This window comes from Macaca thibetana, chromosome 11 (assembly GCF_024542745.1).
Source record: "Macaca thibetana thibetana isolate TM-01 chromosome 11, ASM2454274v1, whole genome shotgun sequence".
NCBI classification, from domain to species: Eukaryota; Metazoa; Chordata; class Mammalia; order Primates; family Cercopithecidae; genus Macaca; species Macaca thibetana.
The window spans coordinates 126,698,328-126,719,910 of NC_065588.1; the positions used below are offsets into that span (position 1 = coordinate 126,698,328).

The window sequence follows — 21,583 nt, forward strand, 5'->3', positions numbered from 1 at the left end:
GGGCAGAGGCGAGGCCTGTGAGGCGGGGGCGGAGCCTGTGGGACGGGCCGTGCTTGGCCTGTGGGGCTTGTCCCGGGTGTCTGGGCGGGACCAGGCGGGGTCTCCGAGGGGCAGAGGCGAGGCCTGTGAGGCGGGGGCGGAGCCTGTGGGACGGGCCGTGCTTGGCCTGTGGGGCTTGTCCCGGGTGTCTGGGCGGGGCCAGGCGGGGTCTCCGAGAGGCAGAGGCGAGGCCTGTGAGGCGGGGGCGGGGCCCGTGAGGCGGGGCCGGGCCTGTGGGGCGGGGGCGGGGCCTTGGGGCGGGGCGTGCCTGGCTTGTGGGGCCTGTGCCGGGTGTCTGGGCGGGGCCAGGCGGGGTCTCCGAGGGGCAGAGGCGAGGCCTGTGAGGCGGGGGCGGGGCCCGTGTGGCGGGGCCGGGCCCGTGGGGCGGGGGCGGGGCCTTGGGGCGGGGCGTGCCTGGCTCGTGGGGCCTGTGCCGGGTGTCTGGGCGGGGCCAGGCGGGGTCTCCGAGGGGCAGAGGCGAGGCCTGTGAGGCGGGGGCGGGGCCCGTGAGGCGGGGGCGGGGCCCGTGAGGCGGGGGCGGGGCCCGTGAGGAGGGGCGTGCCTAGCTTGTGGGGCCTGTGCCGGGTGTCTGGGAGAGGCCAGGCGGGCCCTGTGAGGCGGGGGCGGGGCCTGTGGGGCCTGTGCGGGGTGTCTGGGAGGGACCAGGCGGGGTCTTGGAGGGGCGGGGCCCGGGCCGCGGCCTGTGGGGCGGGCTCATCTGGTCCCGCGCCCGCTACATTGAAAACCGCCATTCGCTGGGCAGCCAATGAGGGCGTGGCGCGCGCCGCTTTCCGCCGTTACTGGGCGTATGGTGCGCTGCCACGAGGCCGGCGTCTAGAATGAAGTGTTCATCCGCCCAGGAAAAGAGCGCCGGTTGCCCGCCGCCCGCGTGTCCCTGGCTTTCTCGGGAACCCAGCGCGGAAGGCGAGGTGGGCGCAGGCCGCAGGAGGTCCTGGGAAGTCGGCGGCGCGGAGGGATCTCCGCGGGAGCCGTTGGGGCTGTTGGCCTCGGGTTAAGGTGCGAGGACCAGGACTAGGGCGAGGGCGGCCGTCCAAGGTGCGGGGCGAGGCTGAGGTGTTAGGTGTGCGGGGACCGGGGTGCGGGGGCGGCGGCCGGGGGTCCGGGATGTGGAGGTGAGGCCCGAGGTGTGGGGATGGGGGTGCGGGGGCGAGGTCGCAGGTGTGGGGGATGCAGGAGCCGGGTGCGGGGATGAGGTCCCAGGTGCAGGGGATGCAGGAGCCCTGGTGCAGGGGCAAGGTTGCAGGTGCGGGGGCTGCAGGGGCGAGGTGTCAGGTGTGGGGGGTGCGGGACCAGGGTGAGGCGCTGAGACCCGCCTAGCGGGGGCTGTGGCGCCGGGGTGCGGGGGCGAGGACCCAGGTGCCGGGGATGCAGGGGCCAGGGTGCGGGGGCGAGGTCGCAGGTGCGGGGGGTGCAGGGGCCAGGGTGCGGGGGCGAGGTCTCAGGTGTGGGGGTGCGGTGCCGGGGTGAGGCGCTGAGGCCCGACTTGCCGGGGCTGTGGCGCCGGGGTGCGGGGGTACAGGGGCCGGGGTGCGGGGGTACAGGGGCCCGGGTGCGGGGGTGAGGTCCCAGGTGCGGGGGGTGCAGGGGCCGGGGTGAGAGGCTGAGGCCTGAGTTGCTGGGGGTGCGGGGGTCGGGGACAGAGGTCTCCGCAGTGGCGGCAGTGCCTGAAACTGCGGGGACCCGGGAGCCCTGCAGGAGGGCCTTCGGGACGTCCCGCCTGACCCACGCGGCCGCGGGAAGCGATCTCTGCGGAGGGCGAGGCCCCTTTTCCGCGTCTGCAGCCGCTGCGCTGCGTCCCCGGGAGCCTTGGGAGCCGGACGTTGGGAAGAGGACGGAGCTCCGGAGGACCGCAAGTGAGGCGGCGACCGCAAGGGCCGGGCTCTGCGAGGCTCGGGGGTTCTCGCGGGTGCTGGCGGCCGGGCCCCTGGCACCTGTGGAGGGAAAGGGGCGGCGGGGCGGCGGGGGCCTTGGGAGCTCCCGGGATGGATGCTCTTGCTGTCTTCAGCCCCTGCGGCCTCCAAGGTAAAGCCGGCTGGAGCCCTGCGCAGCCTGTTTTCTGCGCGCTTTCCTTTTCGTTTTTAAGTTGTGGCCAGAGAGACCCCGCTGGCATAGAATGTACGGCCCAACGGTTTTAGGCGTGTGGCGCGGTGGTGGTTCCCACGTGCATGGCGTCGTCCTGAGCTCAGCGCCGGAGGCATGTTGTTAGGTTGAAGAGCCTTTGGCAGAGCTGGTAATGAATCGGGCATGTGATTTCCAGCGAGTGTGGTTATTGGAAGCACACACTTGTTTTTTGACTTTAAGAATTCGATATCCAGACTGAGGTGGTTTTGAGATTGGCAGGAGATAAAGCTGAAAACCGGAGTTGTGCTGGGAAACCTGGACGTAGAGCGCTGGGCCCGCCAGGTATTTAGTGACCAGCACAACGCGCCGCCCTGGGTTTCAGGCCCTGGAGATGATGAGAATCAGCTGGAGGGCTGCTTCCAGCCGGCTGCTAACTCGCCAGGGCTGAGAGCCGCTCCCCACCCCGTAATTTCTGTTACCAGCCAGTCCAAATGCTGCCTGTCAGGGAACAGGCTTTGAGAACTGCATTTCCTGCTGGAGATGAGAGTTCAGCTCGTCCCTGTTTTTTTTTTTTTTTTTTTTTTTTTTTTTTATCACTATTTCACACCATTGTTTGTAAGGTGTCAAGCGGCCATCTGGGTGCAAAGGCGTCAATTGTAATTCGCAGCCTAGTTGGAGAAGCTATGGAGTGCAGGGATGTGCAGAGGGAGAAAGCAGGTTACCATGTAGTAGAGTGACCGTGGCCACGCCGGGGAAACGGCTTTCAGAGAAGGGGGCAAGGGATGGCCTGCGAGCTGGTCCTTAAGTGGTTCACTGGATTCTTGTGGTTTCAGAGGAGGGCGAGGCTTTGTTTAGCAGAGACTGCCGTGGTATAGGGTAAGTCACGGAATTGATTGTGATAGGAAGCAAGTAGCGTTTGCTGGCGTCTCAGGCAGGTGCTTTCAGACTGATCTCTAGATCCACAGTCCCCAATCTTTTTGGCACCAGGGACCGATTTCGTGGAAGACAATTTTCCCACTGACCCGTAGGGGATGGTTTCAGGATGAAATGGTTCCACCTCAGATTATCAGGCATTAGATTCTCATCAGGAGCATGCAAGCCAGATCCCTGGCACGCCCACTTCACAGTAGGGTTCACACTCCTAGGAGAGTCTGATGCCTCCACTGATCTGACAGGAGGGGCGCTCAGGCCGTCATGTTTGCTGCCGCTGCTCACCTCCTGCTGTGTGGCCTGGTTCCCGTACGGGTCAATGGCCGGCGGGCTAGGGACGCTGCCTGTGGATTATCCGCAAGAGACTGTCATGCACCATGTGCCCAGTGTGTAAACTGAGTATGCATACGTAACCATTGTCATGATGCACACATTGTAAAATAAATATAAAGCAGTTTAACATGAGGTTTAAAGTTAGTTGTAATATGCTGGCACCTCAGCGGATTATCTTGTGTAAACTCCTTTGGAAATTGCTGCTTTAGAGTAGGGGGTCTTATATGATGAATGTTTGCTTTAATCCTGTAAAATACAATAGGAAGTCAGAGGTTTTTAAAATTGAAAAATGGCATTAGATTTGTCTTTCTGTGAAGATCATGAAGCCAAGAATTTTAGAAGCTGTTAAAATTCAAAGGATGAAAAAGATAACGTGACTTAAGGCAGAGTGATGGTAAATGATGTCATCGCCTGCCCCATGTAGAACCTTTGATGGTTTCTCATGTGTTGAGTATCCAAGCTGTCTGCAGGACCCTGAGCGGTCTGCTCCCTGTCCACATGAATTCCTCCGCTCCCCTTGTTCCTTCCCTTTCCAGTCCCACTGGGCGTCTTTTGGTTCTGCATCCAATTCAAGCACTTATGTGTGGGTTGTTACCGCTTGTGTGGAAGACTGGTACCACCCTGCCTTCCGATTCCTGATTCTCCATTTCAGCTTAAGTCTTGTTACAGGCAGGCCTTTTTAGGGTTTACATCAGTTCCTGCTTTCTTTTTGGTAAGAACATTCTGCTTATTTCCTTCATCACACTTTTTAACACGTGGAGTTATGAGTTTACCTGCCCTTTCCATTAGGGCTGATGTTTGTTGACTGCTCACCGGAGGTCAGTGTGAGTTCTCATTTGATCCTCACCATTGACTTGTGCAGTAGGTTATTCCAACCATTGGACAAAGAGTCACAGGCTATGTCGTTTTCTCATGTTGTCTAAAATGTGAAGGAGTTGGGCTCAGGCAGTTGAGCTCCGGGGCCTCTACGCTTAATAGCCTGATGACACTGTGTGCCACCGCGGCGAAGGTGAGAGGCTGTCATAGCTGAGCCCAAAGCTGATCCCAGCTCACAGGAAGCACTTAGTGCCACCATGATGTTGAAGAAATGGGGAGAATGGTCCTGGCAGATGTAGGAGAAATAAAGTAGTTTTGAAATCAATGACTCCATTCTTTTTATGTAGATACAATGTAGGTGGTGATATCACTCCCCAAGAATGAGATTATGGGACATGAGGGAGAAGAAATACTAGTTTGGGTATGTTCAGCCTAAGCCACACATGGAACTCTGGGAAGATCCAGGAGAACTCATTATGTATGCAGAAGGATTATCTAAGGGGCCTGGCGGGACACTTGCCACAAGTGCCCTGTTTCTGTGTGTGTGTGTGTGTGTGTATGTGTGTGTATATGTATCTCCAAATGGGAAAGAAAGAACCAGCCACCAGCATGTTAATTCTTTCAGCACTTTCTCCTCCTAAGTCTGTTTATAATAAATAATCCAAATGAAAAACTAAGTCTTCTATTAAAATACGTTTTTCCCTTTGGCCCTACAGCAGTGCCCAGTGCAAGGTAGACAACTGAGTTTGTTGAATGTAGGAACGTTGCATTAAACAACTGTCATTACAGATTAGAAGGATACATACTAATTGCCTGGCGAGCTTACTTTTTAATCTCAAAGAAGTTTAAAGTAACACTGTAGAAACGGTCAAATGCGGTTGCCTCCATTGAGTATTGTCTTCAAGATTGTTTCCTCTCCAGAAATAGAAAAAAATGACTGGGCGAGCCAGAGCCAGAGCCAGAGGAAGGGCCCGCGGTCAGGAGACAGTGCCGCTGGTGGGCTCCACTGCTGTGAGTGTTTCACCGTTTCTGACTACAGAAAATGTCCTTGAATCTTGATCAGCCTAGGCTGTTGAAAATAAACTAAAGACTGTGCTGGGAAGGATATAGGGAGTGAGCAAGGCAGATCATGTCCTGTTTCCTCAGGATATTAGAAGCTGATTCCTGACTTTATTTGGTGACTCTTCTCTCACATTTCTTTTTAAGAATAAAATATTTGACTATTAATCTAGATAGGTGTTGGTTGAATTCCTGAGACTTAAGACTGGACATTTTCTCTGGTGTCTGTGACCGCTTGACGAAAAGAATGTTCTTTATTTTTCTATAACTGCAGAGTCAGCAACCTGGTTATATTCAGCCTAGGTCTCAGCAGCCACCGGCAGAGGGAGAGTTATTTGGCCGTGGACGGCAGAGAGGAACAGTAGGAGGAACAGCCAAGTCACAAGGTGAAGAGAAAGTAACAGGAGGTCTTAACAGCTGTGTTCAACACATGCAGCAAATTTTACTGAATTAAAACTTGGTACAAAAATCTGTGCTGAAACTGTTTAAGAAACATTTCCTTATAATGTTGCCGTAACACGCAAGTACAATTGTGGAAAATACTTAAATCTAATTTCTTAAACATTCTGTGTGTCAGTCTTCACCAGTAAATGACTTTAAAAGAAAATGGTTACTCAGGATTTCAAATTTAACTCTGAAACGGTTCCCTATCTGTAACGAGGTAGTGTCTACCTGTAGAGGCAAAGATCACTGTGGCCATTAACTAATACGTGGGATAACAAATGAAGGCCCTGTTTTGTCATCTTTCACTGCTCTTTGGAGATTATATCTGAGAATTGCTTGTCACGGTAAATGCTCAAGTACCTATTGTTTTGTAGAAATTAATATACGTTTAACAGATTATTGCCAATTAGACATTGTTTGGACCTTGATTTTCCTTCTGTAAAGGGGATGTGGATGCACCGAAAGGTTCTTAAACAGCACAGTGGCGTGAGCTCTGATTTGTGTTTGAAATAAATTGCTCTGGGAGCTGCATGGAAGGGGGAATTAGCAAGGTTCCCAGTCTTGTCCGTTCTGAAATCTGTCCTCTTCGAGTGACAAAATCAAGCTTTGGCTCAGTGTCATAGCAGTACTGTATATCTCAAGCAGAACAGATTTCATCATTGTTTTATTCAGAAACTGGCAATTGGATTTTTGCATGCAGAACCAAATTTTTCAAGACAAATTAAAAATTTTTAAGGAAAAAAATCAGCGTTTATGACCCTTCAGTATCATTAGGTTGGATTCAGTATGCATGATTTAGTGTAGTTACTCACCCAGTGCCATCAATACTTTAAACCAAGTCTCTGGGATAAAAAACTCACTAAGAGAGACAAATATGAACGGTTACATATTTAAAGGATTTTTAGGTAGAGCCCCCTCCAAATCATGAGTTACATATTTAGAGGATCTTTAGGTAGAGCCCCCTCCAAATCATGAGGTACAGAAACTAACATGGAAGCGCCTTTTAAAGTGCTTTAGATGTGATATTTAAAACTTATTGCATGCCTGTGATGCTTATTCTCAATTTTTCAGGTGAAAGAATCAACGCTCATGTTAAATAACTGGTTTCCAAAGTACAGCAAGAACTGAAATATTTTAAGCCACTGTTATTTCTCTGAGGAAGTCTAGAAAGTAGGCAGTTCTGGTGTTTGTGGTCAGAAGAGAACTGGACTCTGATCTTTTTGTTCTTTTGTCCTGGGCCCATGACGGCCATAATTAAGACCTCTGTTTGGTTCAGAACTTCTGTATTCGAGCCCTCCCTGCCAGATCCAGATTCCAGGCTCCATGGGCAGGGCAAAGGGGCAGGAAGTACAAAAGTCACAAGTCAGCTATTGGCTCTCTTATGGAATGTTTCCAAAAGTGTCATCCTACAATTTCTGCTTAAGTCTCTTAGGCCATCCCTAACCATGGGGAGGGTGGAAATTTTGGTCTATTTAAGTATATTATTCCCAAAATAGAATTTTTTTTTAAATGAGGGATTGGTTATTGGAGAGTCAACTGGTAATCTCCGTTACAAAAGATAACATGCCTATTAATTGACAGCTGGAATTTTAACACTTGACTACAAAGTTCATATTGGTTTTTTGGCTCACATCATATTGTTGATCTGAGATAATTGTATAATTTCAGCAAATCAAATGACTTGAATAATTTAGGTTCTTATAACCACAGCTTGTAGCAGTAAGCATGAACTGATTAGTCACAAGCTTATTACCTATTACCAGTATGAGATGCGTGTCATGGCCATAGAATATGTACAGGTGCAGAAATCCATTCTTCTGATTCTGAATGGAATCAGGTAGTGAGGAAGTTGCATTTTAGATGTAAGTTTTCTAATCCAGGTTACAGATTTAAACCCTCTAAACCACCAATTTCTGTAGCTGTAATTGCATCATGACAGACTGTGGAAAATACATGAAGACCTTTAGATAGTTATTAGACTTACAATACAGAAAAATATTTTCCCAGTCAGCAAACATCTGCTCCTCCACTCTCGCACCACAGTCCCACCGGCTTGATCTTTTCAAGGTGTACATCTCTTGAAAGAGTGCATCTGCAACTTCCCAGCACAGTGACAAGAAAGCCTTTATGAATGAAGTTATAAATAGGAAACCGTTCTCTCGTTAGGCTGGCAGATACCGAAAACATGTTGATAGGATTGTTTTATGCATTGTCTTCTACACCTCAGTATCCTTTGGATTACGTATATTAGCACTGTGGGAGTTAATGTTGTCATCCTTTACTTCGTACTTTATTTCAAGTAGATAATTTTTCTTCTTTTTTAAGAACTCCAGATATCTGCTGGATTTCAGGAGTTATCATTAGCAGAGAGAGGAGGTCGTCGTAGAGATTTTCACGATCTTGGTGTGAATACAAGGCAGAACCTAGACCATGTTAAAGAATCAAAAACAGGTAGGCTAATTAAGAATAAGTTTTTGTGAGATTACATCTCAGGTACACAGGACAGTGAACTGAGGCACTTTAGTTTAGGTATTTATTCGGTCAAGGATCCTGCATGGCTTTTGCATTTTCCTCTCTCTGTTTCTTTTGGCGTTGATGAAATAGGTTATAGATAATATCTTGAACTGCACATTTTGAAACGTCATCTCATTAAATATTAATAGATCACTTTCAAAACTCTTTGCCATGAAGAGATGTGGTTGGTTTTGTTGCAAAATTATTTGTAAATTACTTAGTCTAAGGAAGCTCCGTTTCTAAATGTATGCTTCTTTAGAAATTCACCTAAAGAGGTAGACTAGTGGTCTCCAGAGTCGGATGCTGTCTGCTGCTCTTAGCCTTGGTTTACGGAACTGTGCCTGCCTTGTCATGGTGGGAAGGTTTCAAGGAAAAATAAACTTGATATTTTGTTAATTGACTGTAACTTGCTTTTCCAGGTTCTTCAGGCATCATAGTGAGGTTAAGCACTAACCATTTCCGACTGACATCCCGTCCCCAGTGGGCCTTATATCAGTATCATATTGACTATAACCCACTGATGGAAGCCAGACGACTCCGTTCAGCTCTTCTCTTTCAACATGAGGATCTCATTGGAAAGTGTCATGCTTTTGATGGAACAATATTATTTTTACCTAAAAGACTACAGCAAAAGGTTATTTGGCAAAAGGGAGATGGGGAATTTCCACTTCAAGGCAAAACTACTGCAATGTAAGATAGTTCACATGGCTTTTAGAGAGACCCCAGGAGTCTCCTGTCTGATGTGACGGAATAAACACATAGGGTACTTTGGCATATTGTAGCATTGTCAGATTTGTCTGGATAACTTGATGGTTACAGTTGAATTATAATACACTTAGCCACTCTTTTTCTCAGAGCCATTTAAAAAAAATCCAGTTGAAACATTTTATAGTTTTCAGTGTTGCCTTATTAAGCAAGCAGTCTGTGATTGGGCATAGTTGTCCTTTAAGGATTTAAAGTTTGGGTTTTCCACCTCTCTGGCTTCAGGTTACTGAAGTTTTTAGTAAGACCCGGAATGGAGAGGATGTGAGGATAACGATCACTTTAACAAATGAACTTCCACCTACATCACCAACTTGTTTGCAGTTCTATAATATTATTTTCAGGAGGTATGTGTTTTATTTCAACATTTTATTAAGAGGAAAACCAGCAAAGTTTAAATAATTGTACATTGATCGTCTACATTCAAGTCTCCTAGATTTTCAACGTTGGCTGAGATTATTGGGTTTCTCTGTATTGCAGTAACTTAAGGTGTGGTTTACTGATAGAAAATTCATGTATTTGCTTTAAGCAAGTATCCTGCCTTTCCTTCCCTAATTCTGTTGACTTCAAATGCTATCTGAGCTTGTGTTCAGATGCTCATATCCTCGAGAGTGAGGATGTTGCAGACTTGGTATTCCTGCTCCCCACGGTGGGTCCTTGGTCAGGAGGAGGGCAAAGTTCAGCTCGCTTGTTCCACCGCAGGAGATACACTGCGTGCTGGATAATTTGCCTTCAGGGTACATACCACATATTCCCAATCCAAAAGCAAGACACATGGTCTGCAAAAATTTTTATTTTTTGAGGGGGATGAGAAACAATCCAGATAAGGCTGAAATTTTCATGAGAATAATGGGGCATAATACTTGTATTAATTTAAGTTAGTGATAACTGACACTGATAGGACAATTCATTGTGATAAATACTCGTTTTCAGTTAATGTAACTGGTAGATTATTTTTCCCTAAATGAGGGGTTGGCAGACTTCTCTCTGCAAAGGGCCAGATAGTAAACGTCTTAGGCTTTGAAAGCCGTGTCATCTCTTGCAGCTGTTCCGCTCTACTGCGGGACCACCGAAGCAGCCAGAGACAGTGTGTAAGTGAGCGGTCATGGCTGTGTGCCAGTAAAACTGTTGGCGGATGCTGAAATCTGAATTTCAGATAATTCATGTGTCATGAAATAATCTTTTATTTTTTCCAACCTCAAGGATATTTGAAAACCATTGTTAACTCATAGGCCATAAAAAACAGCAGGTAGGCTGGATTTGGCCTGGCTACAGACCACGGTTTGCCAACCCCTGCTCTAAACAACATGCTTTTCTGATTGCCGTATTGGAGATATTTATCAATATTCACTATTCTGACCTTTCAATTTCTAGGCTTTTGAAAATCATGAATTTGCAACAAATTGGACGAAATTATTATAACCCAAATGACCCAATTGATATTCCAAGTCACAGGTTTGTATGAAGTGGAAAGTTTAGTATTCCTTAGGCTTAATTACAAGCTTTTGAGATAATAACCTAATTTGAAATGGTCGAATTTACTACAGTGACTGTTAATGCCACCCATCACATTATGTGACTATTTAACTTGAATAATGAGGAGACATCCCAGAATATTTGGATTTTTTAAAAAAAAACACATAATTTACCTGTCACTAGGGAAGAATACATAGTTGTCCAGTGCTGAGTTTGTATTTTTGCCCTTAGGTAATAAAAATAATCAGTTAATATGGTGTATCAAGATTGCAGCCCAACTGAAAAACTGCCTGCTGGGTACCGTGCTCCCCACCTCAGTGATGGGACCTTTCGTACCCAGACATCAGCATTGTGCAGTATGCCCGTGTCACAAACCTGCACGTGTACCCTTTGAATCTAAAGTTGAAATAAGAAATAAAAGGCTGGGCATGGTGGCTCATGCCTGTAATCCCAGCACTTTGGGAAGCCAAAGTGGGTGGATCACGAGGTCAGGAGTTCTAGACCAGCCTGGCCAAGATGGTGAAACCCTGTCTCTACTAAAAATACAAAAATTAGCTGGGTGTGGTGGCGGGCACCTGTAATCCCAGCTAATCAGGAAACTGAAGCAGAGAAGTGCTTACACCCGGGAGGCGGAGGTTGCGGTGAGCCGAGATCACGCCAGCTCCAGCCTGGGCGACAAAGCAAGACTCTGTCTAAAAAAATAAATAAAAAAGAAATAAAATATTGCAGCCCAACAGGTTTAAGTTTATCATAGTAATTGTAGGTGCTTTCAGTTAGATTGGCAACTTTTTAAAGTCTTAGACCACTGTAATGAATAGTTGATTAAAGTTAGTACATTCATTTAAAATGAAACTTATACAATATTATAATATTGAAGGTCTTAAAGCTGGAACCATGTAAGTCCTAGAAATAAGGAAATTGATTCATTCAAAAACTTACAGTTTAGACCCAGTTAATAAAAGTGAAAACGCAACTTAGTGTGTGCAGAATGTGTTTGAATGTGGAGAGGTTCTTCATGACCCCCATCTTGCCTGACAGGTTGGTGATTTGGCCTGGCTTCACTACTTCCATCCTTCAGTATGAAAACAGCATTATGCTCTGCACTGACGTTAGCCATAAAGTGCTTCGAAGTGAGACTGTTTTGGATTTCATGTTCAACTTTTATCATCAGACAGAAGAACATAAATTTCAAGAACAAGTTTCCAAAGAACTAATAGGTTTAGTTGTTCTTACCAAGTAAGACTGCTTTTTAAAATGCAAAATAATTTTTGTGAGTCTTAAAGTATAGTGGCTTTGTAGTTCTACAATGTTAAGAAATAGTGTTTCAAGTTGAGTGGTGGGAATAGCACAAAAAAGGGTGACGGTATTTTTCACTTTTCCCAGGATCATAGTTTTGGGGGTAACATAACTCATCTGGAGAGGACAAATAGCTAGTGATTTTTACCCTTTTAAATTATTTTATTTTCTGTTAGTAATTTAGTCACTTCCCCCATCCATCTGGCAGAGTCTGTAAGAAATCCTGTTTCCTTCTTTTTCCATAACTTTGTATATACCCAGGTGATTTGAAATTTTAGAGAATACTTGCTGTCTAGTCTCTCTTTTTAATATTAGTTCTTCACATTTCCATCAAATGCAGTCAAATCTCAACTGATCCCTAGGTATAACAATAAAACGTACAGAGTGGATGATATTGACTGGGACCAGAATCCCAAGAGCACCTTTAAGAAAGCCGACGGCTCTGAAGTCAGCTTCCTAGAATACTACAGGAAGGTAAGATGCTAGTGGTGTTATCTTTTTCCTATGAAGTAGTTAGATCTTAGGAAAGTAGTTGAATCTTAGGAGAAATCCAAAATATCTTTGGTAGAATTCTCTAACACGTGTTGCACATTTGGAACAAGTTGCTTTTAAAGCTGTGTGTAAATGTATTTGTTAGGGCAATCACAGCATTATTTTATTCATTATCAGATTTATTAAAATGCCTCTTTTTATTTGGTACAGTTCACATAATGAGAAGTGCCCTGTCTTGGTTCCCTTTTTCCAGTAGAATGAAAGCTTACATTTGAATTGAAGCCTATGGAGGACAAGTAGGTTGGATAACAGGTGGTAAGCAGTGGGAATTAAGAGCTTGCCATACTGTCTTCTCCCTCCATAATCAACATTTCACTTAATTTCACCTTGGACAGGGGTGGGAATTAAAGATCTTGGAACCTTCAGTATCATTTCTGCTAAATCTGCTGCCTGTGGGTTATAACTCTTAACTTTTGATTTACAAAAGACTGATCTTTTGGGCGATCATCTAAAACAGTTTTTAAAGAGATGATTCTAGTTTTGAAAAGACCATCAAAGGCAAATAGCAAGAAAGAGCAACTATTGACTAGAAGAAATTAAACTGTTTATATAGGAATGCATGCCAACATTGTTTTAGTATTCAGAGATGAGCAGATCTGGTCCCCAAATCCTTAGAATGTCACATTCCATTTGATGTTAAAATTGCAGGAAAATTATTTCTAGAAAACTATCAATTAAAATCTCAAAACTTGTCTTTGAATTGCTAACATTTCACATCTTCATCTACTTTAAATAGAGTATTTCCTGTTTCTAAAATTTTGGATAAATTAGCTTAAATATGAAAAGTATTTGTATTTTGCATGGAAAGTGTGCATCTTACCAGTGGCGTTGGAAAGGTGTGTGTGCTGCTGTCCAGCTGCTCGGCTGTGACTAAAAACATAAGCCACTGCGGAGGGAGGGATTCTATGAGACGCTGCATGAAGGGCTGACCTTATTCCTGGCAAGATGGAAACAGCCAGTGGTCATTTCAGCGTGCCTTTCCTCCCACTGTTTTCAGCCTCTTTACTCCTTGAGGACTCCAACCATGCCTCACCTGGATCCCTCTGGGTGTCAGAGGTTACTGTGAGGAATGAGTTGTGGCATTTTTCTGTCATTAATTTTAGTAATCACTCTCAGGGATGGTAGAAGTTGGTATATATCAACAGCAAATATGAAGGAAACATCAGCTGAAAATGTGATTTAAACCTGAAGCAAGGTCAGTGGAACCTCTCCCCTTCCCTGACTGGTACTGAGTGTCCTGTGGCAGCTCATCCTCCTGTAAGCGGTGTTTTACGTGTTATCATACTAATGAGCTCTGCCCAGGCCCCTTTTACTCTACGTTCACTCCCTAGGTGATTTCCAGTCTCCTCTGCCCAGGCTTCAGGCATGAAATGTTAAGAATCCCCAGACTTCCAGTTCCAGCCTAGACTTGTCTAAGCTTAGCTGCCTGGTTGTTCTAAGTATTTGGATGACTCAAAGATACCTCTCCTATGTTGTCAATGTTGAATGTGTTCTGTCCTCCCAACATGGCCCCTACTCGGCGCTCTTGGTCAGTGCAGAGAAGGTAGCTTGGACAGAGGCAAGAGATTTTGTGGTTTATATACTCCATGCCTAAGTAGGCTCTCAGGTATTTGAATAAAAAAATGGTGGATGAGTCACACATCAGATCTCTGCACCTCCCCCTGCCTCCTAGTACTCCCTCTTTGTCCAGACCCGTCACTCACCTTGTTTTCTGAATTGCCTTCATTTTTCTCCTTTTCTAAATGACTGGCATCTCCTGTCCAGGCCCTATTTTTATAATTCACTTAACTAGTCTCTTAGTATTTATTTCCTCTGCCTTGTGATCAATCACCTCGTACCCATCTGTTCTTCTTCTTCCCCTTCCCCCCAGAAATGATGTGGTGCCCGTGGCCCTGTGCCTTGTGAAGTGTGGTGGTCTTTCTCCGTGAGACTCTGCCTGCTGCTTTATTCTCATGGCATGTCCCCCACTATACCCTTAGACTAAACACAGGGCTGTGTCCCCTCTGTTGGACACACCCTGTATGCTTGTGTTTGAGATCTCAGGTCAGCTTCTTTCTGTAGGGAAGACTTCTCTGGAAATCAGGGATAATCAGCTGTCTTTAGTAGAAATAATTAATGAAAGAGGTTGATGTTGAAATATTTAAAAGAAAACATTCTTAGATTTTCTGGTAGAAATACAGTTTTAGTAGTAAGTGATGGTTTGGGATTAAAGATAATATCTAGGAAACAGAGTAGAAGAAGGGTGTTTGGAAGAGAAGGTTATAGTTGGTTTTTAAAATAAAATGTTTAACAGTAATGTCTAGTAAAAATGAGAGTGCTGTTTTTTCAGGTGTAGAGGAAAATGTTTAAAAATATTTGACAGGGCCAGGTGCGATGGCTCACGTCTGTAATCCTAGCACTTTGGGAGGCCGAGACAGGCGGAGCACCTGAGGTCAGGAGTATGAGACCAGCCTCGCCAACATGGTGAAACCTCATCTCTACTAAAAATACAAAAAAAAATAGCTGGGTGTGGTGGTGGGTGCCTATAATCCCAGCTACTCATGAGGCTGAGGCAGGAGAATCACTGGAACCCGGGAGGCAGAGGTTGCAGTGAGCTGAGATCACACCACAGCTCTCCAGCCTGGGCGACAGAACGAAACTCTGTCTCAGATAAATAAAGGAATGAATGAATGAATGAATGAATGACAGGCTGTTTCAACCCTAAGAATATGAAAGGTGGCGGGGGTGGGGCAGTGTGAGTGCAAGTTCTGTATCAGGAACCATGCACTTAAGGCCTTGGGTGAAACAGGGTGAGAGAGGGCACACTCTGAAATACGGCCACACTTCCACTGTGTGTGTTTGCACGTGGTGTGGAGGGTAACTATTCCCAGACTCCTCATTCTAAAACGTGTGATAAAATAGGTCGTATAGCTACGTGAAGCAGAGGTCAGATGTGAGTGTTCTTCTACTTACAGTTTTCTTATTCGAAATAAGAAAATTAACTTCTTTCCTGGATGGTTGCTTCTATACAGAACAAGTCGAGAACGGGCTAGAATTCATGGTTTCTTAATTCGTAAGGGTTTGTAGTAGATGGCCAGGACCTTGTCATATGCTAGGAATAAGAAATATGCAAGTACCCTTAGTCTGTTGATGAGAGACAGACTAAGGACATGCTGTGATGTTGTTCTTCTGGGGTGCCCGGTGGAGCTGTGTGGTTTGTTCTTCTGGGGTGCCCGGTGGAGCTGTGTGGTTTGTTCTTCTGGGGTGCCCGGTGGAGCTGTGTGGTTTGTTCTTCTGGGGTGCCCGGTGGAGCTGTGTGGTTTGTTCTTCTGGGGTGCCCGGTGGAGCTGTGTTTTTTTTTTTTGTTTTTGTTTTTTTTTTGTTTTTGTTTTTGTTTTTTTTAAAGCTGGATCTGAATTAAGCAGGATGCTAAGAAAATCTGTTTTCAGCAAGATACAGGATATGGTAGGAAAGAGGATCTTTGAAACACAGGACCAGAACCTGTAGTGAAGAAAACTCAAAGTCTGACATGGTTCTAGAATTGCAGAGCTGAGCTGGAGGCCAGAGAACTCATCTTTTGAGAACATTAAATCATGAATATTGGCTGGGTGCGGTGACGCACGCCTGTAATCCTAGCACTTTAGGAGGCCAAAGCGGGCAGATCACCTGAGGTCAGGAGTTGGAGATCAGCCTGGCCAACATGGCAAAACCCCATCTTTACTAAAAATACAAAATTAGTCAGGCACGGTGGTGCATGCCTGTAGTCTGAGCTACTCGGGAGGCTGAGGCAGGAGAATCACCTGAACCCAGGAGGCAGAGGTTGCAGTGAGCCAAGATCGCATGCACTCCAGCCTGGGTAACAGAGCGAGACTCCATCTCAAAAAAAAAAAAAAATCACGAATGTCATTTTTGTTGTTTTACAAATTGTAAACACTTATTTTGGGCAGTGATTTTATATGGGGAAACTTAATACTTCTTAATCAAAATTTGACTTCTTGACAAGATCAAGATACGATAAAAACTTTTTCTGATTAAAAATGCCCTGTAGCATTCTTCCCTCCCCCTCTTTATTCTTACAGTGAGACTGCTTTCAAAAGTAAGTTCTCACAATAACAGAAAATAGTTTTAGAGGAATCATCCTATGGTGAAGATGCAGAGTTACACAGACTACTGTTTCTAAACCAAGAAATAAAGCATTAAGCAATGAGAACTGTGACGAACCAAGCCCGGACTCAGAACCATACTCTCCTGGACCATCACAGGTTTTAGGAAAAGGATGGGGCAGTCGGTAGAGCATAGAAATCACAACCTCTGTTTTAAGAAGGTTAAAAAGTGCCTTTTAAAACTTTACTCTGGAGCTATTATCAGCCTTGCTATTGGATCAGTTCTTTATTTTTTAAAAAAATGAAACCCCTTTTGCCCGCTGAGATACTACTCAGGCATTTGCCGTGACCCGCGACGCTTTCCTCTCTTGAGCAGCAATACAACCAAGAGATCACCGACTTGAAGCAGCCCGTCTTGGTCAGCCAGCCCAAGAGAAGGCGGGGCCCCGGGGGGACACTGCCAGGGCCTGCCATGCTCATTCCTGAGCTCTGCTATCTTACAGGTACTGTTGCATTTCGTTTACTCGGAAGGAAGCCACTGGATTTACCCTTTTTTTCCTAGGAGTCCTCAGACATCCCTTTACTTCCCCTTCCCTTCCCCCGAAAACCTTTTATTAAAACTGCTTTGCCTCCTGGGGATTCGCGGTCACCATCACCCTGTGTTCCAGTTATTTAGACCTGATTATTAATTCTTTAACCCTGTGCCTTTAAATCTAGACCTGATTATTAATTCTTTAACCTGTGCCTTTAAATCTAGACCTGATTATTAGTTCTTTAACCTGTGCCTTTATATCTAGACCTGATTATTAATTCTTTAACCTGTGCCTTGAAATCTGATTTAAAGGCCTCACTGATAAAATGCGTAATGATTTTAACGTGATGAAAGACTTAGCCGTTCATACAAGACTAACTCCTGAGCAAAGGCAGCGTGAAGTGGGAAGACTCATTGATTACATCCATAAGTAAGTCGTTGATTTCACTGGGGCATGGTTTCCGTTTTTGGTTTAGTATTTTACGCGGCTTTGAGGGGTATCTTTTGAGGGAGTGGCAGAAAGTAACTTTCTCCTTTTGTATCTGTAGTATTTGGGGTGGGCTTGTTCTTGGTGACCTCACTTATTCCTCAGGAAATAATGAAGTTAAACTTCGTAGCGCGTAGTCTTTCTAATTCCTCTGTTAGAAAAAGGTAACAACTGAAAAAGGAGATATTTCTGGTCAAATCTTTTTCCTATCTTCGTTATATCAAGGGGTTTCCTTTGATGGGGAGAAAGTTTGGGCATCAGAATTTTAAGTTAAACAATGTCATGAAGAGAAGCCTGAAGGTGGTGAGAGAACGATGATCATGCTCCTGTGCTGGCTGGCATTCTCACCAGCGCCTTACCCTGACAGCGACATTGGAATGGGTTGTAGGCTGGAGTGGTTACCTGTTTGACTGGGTTTTTTTTGCTGTGTCTCTTTGTTGAGTGGCATGTAAATGTGTTAAATTTACAGAAACGATAATGTTCAAAGGGAGCTTCGAGACTGGGGTTTGAGCTTTGATTCCAACTTATTGTCCTTCTCGGGAAGAATTTTGCAAACAGAAAAGATTCACCAAGGTGGAAAAACAGTAAGACAGTTTTTTGTTTGTTTGTTTGTTTTTGAGACGGAGCCTCACTCTGTCCCCTAGGCTGGAGTGCAGTGGCGCAATCTCCGCTCACTGCAAGCTCCTAGCAAGGCAGTTTTTAAAGTTGACAATCAAGTGAGACTTGGGTCAGATCACAATAAAGCAAGTGGGAATAACTTAATTCCATGCCAGAATGATCTTTTCCTCACCTTTCTCTTCTCCCCTTCCACATCCACTCTCTATCAACCCACGTGAGCAGCCCAGGACCTCAGAAATAGGTACACCCCAGGAGGAGAAAACGTGGAAGCCCTAGAGAATGTGGAGCCTGTAGCTTGGTCCTCAAAAATAATCTGTAAGACTTAGCTAAAAGCGGTTTGATATTTTTTTATTATTATTTTTTTCAATAACTTGAGCTAAAGTGTAGAATCCTAACTATCTGCTTGGGTTGGTATTTTGACTGCCATGAAAATGATGGAAAATCCCTGATTTGATTGGCCTGGACCATTTGTTTATAGAGATAATGTATTAATTATTATGATACCTTTTATGTTTTGTTTTCAGAAAAGGAAAAGCAAGTATTCTAAAAATATTTTTAGTGTAATTAAAGCACTGTAAAGTGCCAACATTTTTAATTTTTTTTTTTTTTTTTTTTTTGTAGAAAATGGTGTCCTTCCTGCCTTTGAAATGTACTGTGAACAGTGATCTCACAATGTAACTTAATATTCTGGTTGCATCGTTTATGCTATCCCCTGCATGAGGCCAGTCAGGGAGGTGGCCAGGACACACAGAAGACACCGGGCTGCTCCCTGTGATGACCAGCACTCGGGTGCTGTGCCTCGTGTTTCTTTCACTGTCTGTCTTGCTGTCAGATGTTTTTGTAGCTTGCTTGTGGCATGTAACACCTCAGTCAAGTTACTTTACTCTCAAAGCCTTATTTTTTAATATTTTCGTTCTAAAGAAAAGAGTAGCTATACTTGTAAGATTTTTGAAAGATTAAGGAGAATGCAACTGAAGCACTTAGGGAAGTACCTGGTCCAAGTAAGCATTTGAGGAGCAGCTGTCAGTATGAGTGTATTTTAAATAAAATTGCCATCATCCTTTGGATACGTTTTAGACTCTGCCCCTTCCGAGGACATTTTCTCTGTCCCTTTAATTCAAGTATGAGAGTAGTACACTAAGTTTCAAAATATGCCGGGGTAGAATTATTGAAGACTTTTTGGCTTGAGGATTGAGAACTTACAATGGAATTTACAGTGTGTCTGAACTCTCTTCTAGTTTGATTACAATCCACAATTTGCAGATTGGTCAAAAGAAACAAGAGGTGCACCATTAATTAGTGTTAAGCCACTAGATAACTGGCTGTTGATCTATACGCGAAGAAATTATGAAGCAGCCAATTCATTGATACAGAATCTGTTTAAAGTTACACCAGCCATGGGCATGCAAATGAAAAAAGCAATAATGTAAGTTAATCAAATCATTTCTGCTCTGAGAATTGCTTAGCAGTCATTTGGAGGGGGTGGGAACTCGAAAGCGATGGAACTATTAAAAATACAAACAACGTTATTTAATTGAAAGATTTGATATGGCTCCCTGTAATGTAGATAAACAGATATATTTTAATAACTAAGAATGGGTGGAAGAAACAACCAAGTCAGACAGTTTCTCAGACCTGCTTCAACTATTGCTCTTGTTTGTATTAGAAACAGCCCTTTGAATGAATGGCTAGTCTCGGTGTTTGATTTCATGTTTTATACAGAAATGTTTCGTGTGTTACATAGGAAAGTGTTTATGCGTGGTCCATTTGTCGTTACATTGTCTGAATGTTGGATTGTGTACTTTCATTCTAGGATTGAAGTGGATGATAGAACTGAAGCCTACTTAAGAGTCTTACAGCAAAAGGTCACAACAGACACCCAGATAGTAAGTAGCTAATTGACATATAGGCAGTTTTCAGTGAAAGCTTTTTCAGAGGGGGCATTTGTACATCTTGGAACTTGGGGTTCTTTTTTCAAATGTTATTAGGTTCTCAAACTAGGCACAAAATATGTTTTGTAACCATAAAGTAGCTAAGCTAATGCTGGCTTTAGTTGTGTACCTGGGAGCTTGGTTTACACATTGCAAAAGGTGAGGAAGGAGTGGAGAAAAACAAAGCCATCTTTAATTTATTCAGACTCAAAGGCTTTACTTAGTCTAGAAAATTTGGAAAGTACAGGAAAGCACAAAAGTCAAAATCAGCTGTTGTTCAGCACACATAGACGTATGGTTGTGTAATTACATGGAAGCTCCCCAGACAGCCTAGTGCCAGGTATGGGAAGAGCAGGGTCACAGAGAGCAGGGAGCCCTGAGTGACACTCAGCAGCTTGTCAGCTTCCACGGGCATCCACGTCACCCCGAGGGGTCAGGATACAGATTCAACCACTCTCCTAAGCTCTTTCCCCTGTTATCTGCAAACATGTTGTTGTGTGTGTGCTTGACCCACCCATCCAGGTGAGTGAGTGATGACTCAGGAGGGGAGGACTGAGTCCCGAAGAGCCCATATGCCGGTTTGCCAGAGTCTCGCTGCCTAGCGTGGGCGTGGGGAAGGTGCAGATGGTTAGGAATTGGAGATGGGGACATTAGCTGATGGCAGCCACTGAATGGCGGGTGGTTTTCATCCATGATCTGAAATTGTGGGGACGTGCAGCAAGTGTGTGCTGTGGTTCCGTTTTTGTTGTAATCTGTAGCACAGTTATTAAGAGGGTAAACTCTGAAATCAAACCCCTGGGTTCACATCTCGGCTCAGCCATTTGCCTGCTCTTCAAGTGCTTCTGGCTTTATTTCCTTTTCTGAACAAACTGGGTGGTAGTAATAATAGTAGTGAACCCTCATAGCGCTTCTGAAGTTTAATAGCATTGTCATGCCCGGCCCCTCCCTAGTAGCCCAGGACGTGTTAATCACTGTTGCTGCTGCTGCTTCCAGTCAGCTCCTGAAACTCAGTGAGTCTGAGGTAACTCTTCGTTTTTCCCAATCCCAGTAAGCTTTTTGAATTATTCAAGGGAAAATTACCCCCCTTTTCTCAAACTAGTTTTTTAGCCTGTCAGGTATGTCTTGACTTCACTGTTTGTCCAGCTTTCTATAAATCGTTGATTAGAAACTGTCTGTCACTCTGGCACACTGCTTTCTAGTGCAAGGCCATCTGCCTCGATCATGTCGTGTCCCCAGTGCTGAGAACGGGGCCTTCTGTGTTCCAGGCACCAACATGTTGTACGACGACAGCCTGGCCCTGTTCACCATGGCAGTGCTTTAGACGCAGTCAGGCTGCCATCCTGCTCTTCCTCTCTCAGACACACCCCTGCACACACTGCTGACACGCTTTTCTCAAACTTGCCCTTGTGTTTCCTAGCAGAGTTTTCAACTTTAAAGTTTTCTAACTTACATTTCTTCTCGAACACTCCTCCCCACCCTGAAATTCTATCAGATTGATGTGGTTATTGTTTTTAGTTTGCATCTAGAATGTAGCCTTTATAAACATGAGATGCAGTGTCATAGTTTTCTTTTTAAGTCCACACACCCAGCGTAATGTAGCAAAATAGAGTCAGACTCAGTGTCAGGGAAC

General features: G+C 45.0%; 1 protein-coding gene across 6 annotated transcripts in view; it reads left to right on the forward strand.

Moving 5' to 3' along the window:
• The first annotated feature begins 835 nt into the window (after positions 1-835).
• PIWIL1 (piwi like RNA-mediated gene silencing 1) overlaps positions 836-21,583 on the forward strand; it is a 34,508-nt gene continuing 13,760 nt past the window's right edge. For 2 of the 6 annotated variants that reach the window (XM_050747695.1, XM_050747696.1), the window contains exons 1-14: positions 837-1,095; positions 5,122-5,211; positions 5,534-5,645; positions 8,029-8,154; positions 8,637-8,851; positions 9,205-9,326; positions 10,354-10,434; positions 11,494-11,691; positions 12,114-12,225; positions 16,762-16,888; positions 17,230-17,347; positions 17,874-17,988; positions 19,261-19,448; positions 19,836-19,908. In XM_050747695.1, coding sequence (XP_050603652.1) covers positions 5,134-5,211; positions 5,534-5,645; positions 8,029-8,154; positions 8,637-8,851; positions 9,205-9,326; positions 10,354-10,434; positions 11,494-11,691; positions 12,114-12,225; positions 16,762-16,888; positions 17,230-17,347; positions 17,874-17,988; positions 19,261-19,448; positions 19,836-19,908 — 1,665 coding nt within the window. In that variant the 5' untranslated portion in view covers positions 837-1,095; positions 5,122-5,133. Of the gene's footprint in view, positions 1,096-1,755; positions 1,914-2,734; positions 4,496-5,121; positions 5,212-5,533; positions 5,646-8,028; positions 8,155-8,636; positions 8,852-9,204; positions 9,327-10,353; positions 10,435-11,493; positions 11,692-12,113; positions 12,226-16,761; positions 16,889-17,229; positions 17,348-17,873; positions 17,989-19,260; positions 19,449-19,835; positions 19,909-21,583 lie in introns of those variants that run through there. The other 4 variants (XM_050747691.1, XM_050747693.1, XM_050747692.1 and 1 more) reach the window with 4 other exon arrangements.